This window comes from Sinocyclocheilus rhinocerous, unplaced genomic scaffold, assembly GCF_001515625.1.
Source record: "Sinocyclocheilus rhinocerous isolate Xijiao unplaced genomic scaffold, SAMN03320098_v1.1 scaffold273, whole genome shotgun sequence".
Classification (NCBI taxonomy): domain Eukaryota; kingdom Metazoa; phylum Chordata; class Actinopteri; order Cypriniformes; family Cyprinidae; genus Sinocyclocheilus; species Sinocyclocheilus rhinocerous.
This window is the reverse complement of record NW_015656360.1, coordinates 2,186,154-2,195,587: the sequence shown is the minus strand read 5'-3', so window position 1 is coordinate 2,195,587 and position 9,434 is coordinate 2,186,154. Positions and strand designations below refer to the sequence as shown.

The following is a 9,434-nucleotide window of genomic DNA, read 5'->3' as shown; positions in this document are numbered from 1 at the left end:
AAAAAAAAAAAAAAGACTCCAAGCATACTTTGGAGCATTAAAATGCAAAAAGAGATTTTGAATTGTAATTGATACAATCTTTTCACTGCACTTTGCTTACAAATTTGGATCCTTTTTTAAAATCAATTGCTATATTTATTACACTTTTTTCTGTGTATATATTGTTCATAACTGTTGTTGTCTTATTTTCTTTTGATTATGTAAATGTTACCATTATGATGACTGAAAATAGATGAATATTAACACAATAGTGTGTACATGTCAATAATCTTCAGTTAGAGCATAATATGGCTATTGGGTCAAGCCAGGAAATGACTAAACTTGATACAAAATTATAAAGCTTATTCTGGAATATTTCATCTTTCATTATTTGACATTCTGATGTGCTGCAAAGTACAACTGAATCCAAAAACTACAAATCCAAAAAAGGAATTCTTTTTTTTTCAGCCATGGATTCCCTCTGGAATTTCAAATTCGATTTTAGAATATTGCTTTAAAGGAGTAGTTCACTTCCAGAATAAAAATTTCCTGATAATGTACTCACCCCATGTCATACAAGATGTTCATGCCTTTTTGTCTTCAGTCGCAAAGAAATGAAGGTTTTTGAGAAAAACATTCCAGGATTTTTCTCCATATAATGGACTTCAATGGGGACCAACGAGTTGAAGGTCCAAATTGCAGTTTCAATGCAGCTTCAAAGGGCTCTACGTGATCCCAGCCGAGGAATAAGGGTCTTATCTAGCGAAACGATCTGTCATTTTCTAAAAAAAAAAAGTGTATACTTTTTAACCATGAATGCTCGTCTTGCACTAGCTACACGATGCGTGTCCACAGATCATGCATGACGTATTCACATTGGAAAGGTCACGCGCGGTTAGCTCTTCGTCTGTGTATTCCAGTTCAAAAAGGTTGGGTAGGGCGAAAAACTCAATCCCATTTTCTCCTCCAACTTCAAAATCATCTGACATCGTTGTTTTACCTTTTTTTGTAAAGGGCATTTGACTTTCTTTGCATGTTTGCTTTGTAAACACTGGGTCGGTACTTCTGCCTACATCACACGTGACCTCTCCAACGTGACTACGTAATGCGTGAAGTCGAGCTGGTGAAAGACGAGCATTTGTGGTTAAAAAGTATATTCATTTTTATTTTTTTAAGAAAATGGCAGATCCTTTCTCTAGATAAGACCCTTATTCCTTGGCTGGGATCATGTAGAGCCCTTTGAAGCTGCATTGAAACTGCAATTTGGACCTTCAACTCGTTGGTCCCCATTGAAGTCCATTATATGGAGAAAAATCCTGGAATGTTTTCATCAAAAACCTTAATTTCTTTTCAACTGAAGACAGAAAGACATGAACATCTTGGATAACATGAGTAAATTATCAGGAATTTTTTACTCTGGAAGTGAACTACTGCTTTAAGGTTTATTAGTAAATACGTGGTTACTTTAATATTTTACAGCATAAATTACACACAGTCACCTCAATTGTGAAAACTATTTTTGTGGTTGGTTCTTTTTAAAAAAAAAAGTTGTCTAATTCAAAAGACTTCATGTGGCTGTTGGACATTTTTAGGAACTTTTAAGAAAATGTAAAAAAATGTTACACATCACAATTAAAGGCACAATATGTAATTTTTGCTGCTAGAGGGCGCGTATTCAAAATAAACAAAGAAGCAAAGGCGTAGTTTGATGATGCTGTGATTGAGTGTGGAATCATGGGAGTTGTCGTCTTCATCCCCACAGCCGATGCAATCCGACGGGACTCGGGCAGAAATCATGTTCATGGATGAGCTAATGATTTATTAACGTAGTAGAATGAAGCAGGGTGAGGCTGAAAGCCGTCGAAGCGAAACGAGGCCGCTGAACGAGCGCGACACACGGCTCGAAAGCAGCGGAGCTTTTATTATGCCACAGTCGACCGCTTCCGCTCCTTCCGGTCGTGCGTATCTGGGAAAAAAAGCAGTGCTGTTTTATTTGAAAGTTTTGTTATAATGCGACTCTGTGCGGTCGTCACCGGTCTATTAAAACGCACAACATATTAAAGCGTCTTTGGTGTTTCCATGTTTTCTACAAAACAAAACCGGAAATTGAGGGGTTATGACGTCATTGGCAGGCGACACAATGATACTATGGACACGGTCCCTGTCACTAGTTAAAATTGCTTATTTCTCTGGATTTAAACATTCTTCGAAACATTTGGGATAATGTAAGTACACAAGTCAGCAAAATATATAACACTGTCCTAGTGGTTTTTGGATATTTTAATTAAAAAAATCTTACATATTGTGCCTTTAACACATATTAGAATCCAAATACCAATTACTTTCTTGATAAGTATGTATTGACAGCTGTTTAATATCTACTTCTTCGATGTTTTTAAAACCACAGGTTTTATAGCAGTGAGCTCTGAAATGCTGAAACACAGCCTTTCTGGGTCATTTTTCACCATTACAAAACGAAACAATTCTAAAATGAAGTATTATGCATTAACTTATACATAAGTTAAACGTCTAGCACGAAATATCTGCTCATTTACCTTCAAACTGGCTTTCAAAACGCCCCCACTACTAAACGGCGTATATACTCACACTGAATAACACCATAACGTTTGCTGGGTTTCTCTTAACATTGGTTGATAGGGAGTCACGTGATTGAGGTGTGCATGTTTACCTGCTCTTGCATCTGTGCGTGAACACACACACACACACTACTGTAGTAGGCTACTCTTGACAGGATGAACTGATGAGCAGGAGCGAGTCAACCGGATCTTACACTGAACGCGTGTGCCTTTTGTGTATAATATCTTGTCGGTTAAAATAGTTGAACTAAACAATTTTACGCAAATCCATTTGAATGCTGTTAAAAAATACCGCTGAGCTCAAGTAATGGCACTGTCACAGGTTCAGTGCCTTGATGACAATCACATCAACTTGCGCACCAACGAGTCCAAGCCGGAGTTCTTCTACAGCGAGGAGCATAGACTCGCGCTGGAAACACTCATACATGACGGACAGGACGCCTATGAGGACTACATCCAAACAAACAACATCCGCTGCTTTCTATCAGACCTTGAACTTGAGAGCATTCTCAACACTGTGGAGGTGTATAGCCCGGGTTCCCCTGATTATAATGCTGAACTGCTCGGCGACAGTGATGGGGAAGAGATTTCCCTTCAGTACTGGCCTGACCGCTCGGACCGCTCGATCCCACTGCTGGACATCGGGTGGCCGGACCGGGCGTCCTACCGCGGAGTGACTCGTGTTCAAGTGTACACTCAGCCTCCTTATGAGGGTCAGTCACATATTAAAGAGGTCGTTAGAAAAATGATCTCCCAAGCACAAAAGGTAGGGGATGAATGTATATTATTATGATTTTGTGATTTTTGTCGTAACTCACCTCTGGTGAATAAGACAGACCAAAGTCCTGTGTAGAGAGCTGCACGTGTTCTCAAGCTCATAAAACAGTCTACACTATAAGAACAGTCTACACTACCTTATTTACCCCTAAAGGACACATATTAGTAGCCTACCTTAAAGGTACATATATTAGTGACAGCTTTTGTACCTTTTTTCTGAGAGTGTAGGGCTGGGCACTGCTGGAACTTTGGACTTTTAGAATTAGAAAGTAAAATGGGAAAACATGTCATATATATATATATATATATATAGAGGCCTATAATTCTTTTAAATTTTTTTACATTATACATATAATTTAAATAAACTAATTAAAACATGAAAGTTTTCAGATCTTGAAAAATTTAAATTAAATGTCACGGACCTTACAAAAGATCAGATCTTCCTTCCATTGAAGCTCAAAATCCTCTTTTGAAAATGTTTTAATCATGCTGGAGGAAATGATCATCAGGTTTTTCAAAAAGTTCATACAGCTTGAATACTGCTGCATAAAAGTAAAAGACACTTTCAAATCTGTGGATTGTTTGATGCACACAAATTATTATGATGATAATATAATTTGTAAATTGAAAAAAAAAAAAAAACATATTTGGACACCCCTCCCCCACACATATTTTTTTAAATAGTCCTCACATTGTACAATGCACCTTTCCAGATCTGCTGTTCTAATTACTTGGAATTCGTTTTTCAAGGATGACCAATTTTTTTCATCTGTGTGCACAGTTTTATTTACATGCATTATTATTATCAGTATGTTTTTGACAGATATCACAGTTTTGTTTGCTACCAAGTTCTTGTGTTTTCATTAATACCTGTACCTTTGCAGGTTATTGCAATTGCCATGGACTTGTTCACAGATATTGACATTTTCAAAGATCTCCTGGATGCAAGCTACAAGCGGAAGGTTTCTGTGTACATTATGTTGGAGACCACCGGAGTGAAGCACTTCCTGAGAATGTGTGAGAAAGCAGGCATGCACACTGGACACCTAAAGGCATGTCACAATTAATACTATAAACTAATTTGAGTTGCAATTTAAGATGATTTATTAGCAGAAAAGAAACATCAGATTATTAATAGCCTGTAGTATAATGAGCAGAAGCAATTTACTGAGAGATAACTTTTGGAACATGCAGTACTCCAAATCAGAAAGTCTAATTTTCCAAACATCCTGAGGCAACTGTGAGCACTTAAGACTCTTGTCACTTTTGTTTAGAGACAGAAACAGATTTCTGCTGATGATAGATAGTTTTGCAACACATTTTTGAAATGACATAGAATCTTAAACTCTATCAGTGATGGCAAGGGATTTGTTAGAAAGAAATTAAATGTATGTAGTGTTTATATACAATAAAAGACGTGTGTGTTTTTTTTTTTTTACAAATCTATAAAATATTAGAAGTGTATTTACTACAATAAATTTAGATTATAAAACTTTATAATCACTTGACCTAAATAGAGATATTAGCTTCTGTCTGTGTATCACCTAAAGGCACCACAGAAACTTGGTGGATGGTAAACAGCTCTGGTTCCCCAAAAAAAGATAATCTAAATACTGAATACGTGTGAATAGTGATTAAGACTGGATGACCACAACAGGCTCAGTGCAGTGTAGTTTCAGATTACCATCAATGCACAAATGTGTGAAAACATTATATATGTGACATATGATGTGGTTACTTTCTAATGTGATCGTATACTAATAGACTTTTATTGATGAACTCAAGTCACCCGCTTTGCTTGGCCAGGTTCACTGGCATAAACAGAGTGTGTCAGAATCGATGTCTTAAAAATAAAAGGCATTTGCAGACTCTAATAGGTCATCTTTGGTTATTAATCCTGTCAATTAACTCTCTTGGTACACATAAAACACTGTTGATAGATACATTTAATTGGTTTCTCATTCCTCCAGGCAGGAAAGAATCATCTCTTTTTTTCATCCACACATTAGTTAAACATATTAAACTTTGTTTTTCCATCAGAACATGAGAGTGCGCAGCATCAGAGGGGCAGAATTTTTCAGTCGATCCTCAAAGAGAGTGTGTGGAAGCCAAAGCCAGAAGTTCATGTTTATTGACGGAGACAAAGCAGTCTCAGGGTCATATAGGTAAGTCTGGTCAACCCAGTTTAACAAGATTAGACTAATTATTGATTCTAGTACATTCTAAATGCATCCATAAATACATTAATTAGAGTAATTATTACAATTAACAATGTGTTCTTTACTTTCAGTTTCACATGGTCTGCCTCTAGACTGGACAGAAATCTCATCACGGTTCTCACTGGCCAAGCAGTCGACACATTTGACTCATTGTTTCAGGACATGTATGTGATGTCTAATGGAGTGTGTCTGAGCAAGATTAATCTAAGCAGTGAGCCTGAACCTGAGTTCCTCCCTCAAGCAGTACCCACTCTACTTCCCTCCGCCACCACAGCACTCAAGCTTATTAACCCAAAATACACTCTTGTCTCCAACTGCGCTTTCACTACCAACGGACCTGTATCTGACCAGACAAGAGCCAAGAACAGCACTTCCAAGAATCAGACAGAAGTCATCAAACAAATTAAAGACACACCAGTGGTGCCACAGGTTCACCCGGGACTGCTCAACCTGGAAAAGGCAAACATGATCAATTATGTGCCGACCTGGCCCGATCCTGACCCGCCGAGTGATGTCATTGGTTTTATTAACATAAGAGACTCCAACAAGCCACTGCAAGCTCACCTAATGCGTTCAGAACTCTTTGAAGTGTCTCAAGCCATCCGATTCAAGGATCCTCTTCAGGAGCCAAAGGAGTCTTTATCTCGGAGGGATTGTCCTGGACCCATATCCCAAACTCCCTCTGATCCTGAAGCTCCAGTTCAGAAGCAAACATCAGGTGAAGCGCAGAAGTATTTTGATCAAAATCAACATCAAAGAAGCAGCCAGAGTGAGAATCTTATCTCACCTTTGGAGAAGCCGGAAACAGTGCATGTGCTTGCCTGTAATAAAGTACATAAAGAGGAACTATGTGTGATGGAAAAAGAGCTGGACTCTATATCTTTGCAGAGAAAAAACATAAATATGGAAAAAGACTTTCCCAATACAATTTTATCTTTCGCTCAAGATGAGACAGCTACAAAGCAAGCTCTGGATACTCTACAACCTCTAAAATGTCCTGCCCAAACCTCAGAGGATCTTGATTTGAAATCATCATCATCAGCGTTGTCCAACAAAAGTCATCATGAATCATTTGCAATCTCAGAAACCCCTTCTGTTAAGCAAAGCCAAGATGACCAAGTCATAAATGATGTTGCCACTCATGACCATAGAGATACAAAACCAGACACAAACCAAAATGGCTGGAATGGTACACAGGCGTCTAACTGTGACTCCAGCATCTCTTCATTGTCTGATGAATTCTATGAGTGTGCTAGCCCTGTGGCTGACTTTAGGTCTGTAGGAGATGTCTTTCTGCCTGAAAATACACCAGAATCTTTGCATAATTCAATCAAAAACTATCAACAAGAGCAGGAAGTTCCTTGTTCAAATTCATCCCCAGCTCAAGAGAGTACAGATTTGGATAATAAACAGACCTTGTTTATTCCAAAACTTTTAAAAACATATTGCAGTATTGTTTATAATTTCTTATCTGCAGACTTCAAAACAACAGCTGCAACTTCGAAAACCACCTTTGCTCAAAAAAGAGACAAAGGTACCATAATAAATGATAGTAAACTACCAGTCAAAGATAGTGAAACCTGCTATTTCTCACAGACTCCTAATGGTTGCTTCAACTTCTCTTCAACTTCAGATGAATACTTTGAGTGCGGTGATACAGTGAGTTTGAAGCCAGAAATTGATGGTATAGATCATGAAGTGAAACCAAGCTCAGTGGAGACATTAAGTCTGAATGAACGACTACAAGTACTGAAGCCTGTCCTGGAAAATGAGAAACTATCTGAGCTCAGCGGTCAGAACACAAAAGAAAATGATGAGCCTAAAATGCATTTTGGACAGGAGCAGCTCAAATTTCAACACATACTAGAGATGACAGCTGACAATCACCAGGCAGTTTTAAAGTCTGAAGATAATGCCCAAACTCAACTGGATGAGAAAGTTCACAGACAACTACAAGAGTCTGAAGTTACATCAGAGCCAGTAGTAGAGAGCAAATTGATGAGTAACTTTTTGCAAGAGCATGAGATAAGTGCATCTCTGAAGGTTTTAAAGATACAGTCCAAGGAAGATTCTGTAGAATTAGCTGAGAAAGTTGAAAAAGCGCCAATGCAAGACTTACAACTTAAGGTAAGTCCAGATTTAGCATCTGAGCAACCTGAAAAAGAACCACTACAGGACATAAAACTTGATGCAAGTCTGGATTTATTCTGTGAGGAAAAGTCTGTACTGTTAGCTGAGAAAGATTCAGAACCACAACTACAGGACTTAGAGTCTCAAGTAAGTCAAGATGTAAAGTGTGAGGGACAATCTGGAAAGTTAGCTGAGAAAACTGCAAAACCACCACTGCAGGACTTACAACCTGAGGTAAGTCTAGATTCAATATGTAAGGGACAATCTATTCAGTTAGCTGAGACTACTACTCAGAGACTTCAACCGCCACTACAGGACTCACAGTCTGGGGAAAGTCCAGATTTAATGGTCAGAGCTTCAGAAGTAAATGCTATCCCACAGCCAGCAACAGACAGTGAATTTCGGAGCTCAGTACTGCAAGATAAAACTGATGTAACTCCTGTAATTCCAGAGAAGACCAAGGTAACAAAGTCCATAGAGTTGCCTAAGAGTGAGGAACTGCAAAACCCATTGACTGATTTAGATTCTGGATCAGATCATCCACTCAACCTGAAATCCGAAGAGCATGTGAATGAGCATTTAAAACTGCAGAACGATGAGGTCAGTCCAGCAGTGCTAAAGAGAAAATCTGAGGAGCACAATCCTCAAGAGAAACTGCCTGAACAGTTTGAAACCATTGAGCTGCTGATATTAGAGGATTCTGACTTCCAAGAGACAGAGTTGAACAATTCTGATCCCGTAAGACCAAGAGCTGCTCTGAGCAATGAAACAAAGATGAGCAAAACTAAGCCTATAGAACCAAAGACTATAAATGATAGAAAATCTAAAGAGAATAAGCTGGGTCATGATGTTTACAGTAGGCATAGAAAGGAAACATGTCACCTGACAGCTCTGACTGATGAGAAACAAGAAGGGGAACATATTTGTACAAATCAGATGAAAAGGAACCTGCCAGAGGCAAAACCCAAGCTGGAGTGTCTGGTTAGGAAGGTAAGAATATCTTACTGTACTACCAAGTACTAACTAGTTTGAAAACAATTTGGAGAACTGGATTAAGAAAAATATAATTAATTAATGTTCTGTTTTTCATCCTAGCAACCACATCAAGCATCGTCCAGAATTCCTATTCAAGCTAGAGGAGGGTTAACTAAGTTACCCATCAGCAAAGCAGACACTAGCAATCGCTCATTTGGGCTTCGAGCACCTAGAGCTGGCATGCATAGACACCCACTTGGAAAACCACTGGGGCAGAATAAGCCTAGCGTTACATCACCTCCATCTCCTGAAAAATTGTCCCCAGGAAGAGTTGCTCCAGTTAGGTCAACACAAATTCTCCAGAGATCCCCTTGCACAGTACCTACACCAAATGGTCCCACCTCTGCCTTAAAACTGCCACAGGTCCAGCTGACTGCACCTAAGTTCGGGCAGTCAGACCAGCCAAACGTTTCCAGGAAACGTTCTGCGTCCCTAACAAAGTATAGTTGTTGTTCTTCTGGGATTTCCTGTCCAGCACAAGTAAAGAAGCAGGCGATTAAAGGGTCTCCGCCAAGCAAATAGTACAATGCAACAAACTGTTGTATACTGAAGGCCACTGGGTTATTTATTACTTATTGAACTATGTGAGTTGATCTCACATAAAACTATGCTTTATTTCTTCCAATTAGCCAGCAGAAAGTTAACATAGGATTCCCAATACAAATAGGTTTTTCTAAACTTAATGTTTATGTAAATT

At 38.6% G+C, this 9,434-nt stretch overlaps 1 protein-coding gene across 1 annotated transcript; it reads left to right on the top strand.

Annotated features, from left to right (window-relative positions):
* The first annotated feature begins 2,883 nt into the window (after nucleotides 1-2,883).
* fam83ga (family with sequence similarity 83 member Ga) lies at nucleotides 2,884-9,434 on the top strand. The gene is made up of 5 exons (XM_016527623.1): nucleotides 2,884-3,342; nucleotides 4,238-4,405; nucleotides 5,394-5,518; nucleotides 5,644-8,692; nucleotides 8,798-9,434. Exons 1-5 carry the CDS (start codon nucleotides 2,884-2,886, stop codon nucleotides 9,257-9,259), a joined length of 4,263 nt encoding a protein of 1,420 aa, XP_016383109.1. The 3' UTR covers nucleotides 9,260-9,434.

Bases quoted from the DNA above. Each gene is read 5' to 3' on its own strand.
- fam83ga (XM_016527623.1), top strand. From the start codon at position 2,884: ATGGCACTGTCACAGGTTCAGTGCCTTGATGACAATCACATCAACTTG. The intron at 4,406-5,393 runs GCATGTCACAAT...TTTTTCCATCAG, and splicing joins TGCACACTGGACACCTAAAG to AACATGAGAGTGCGCAGCAT. The intron at 8,693-8,797 runs GTAAGAATATCT...TTTTCATCCTAG, and splicing joins TGGAGTGTCTGGTTAGGAAG to CAACCACATCAAGCATCGTC.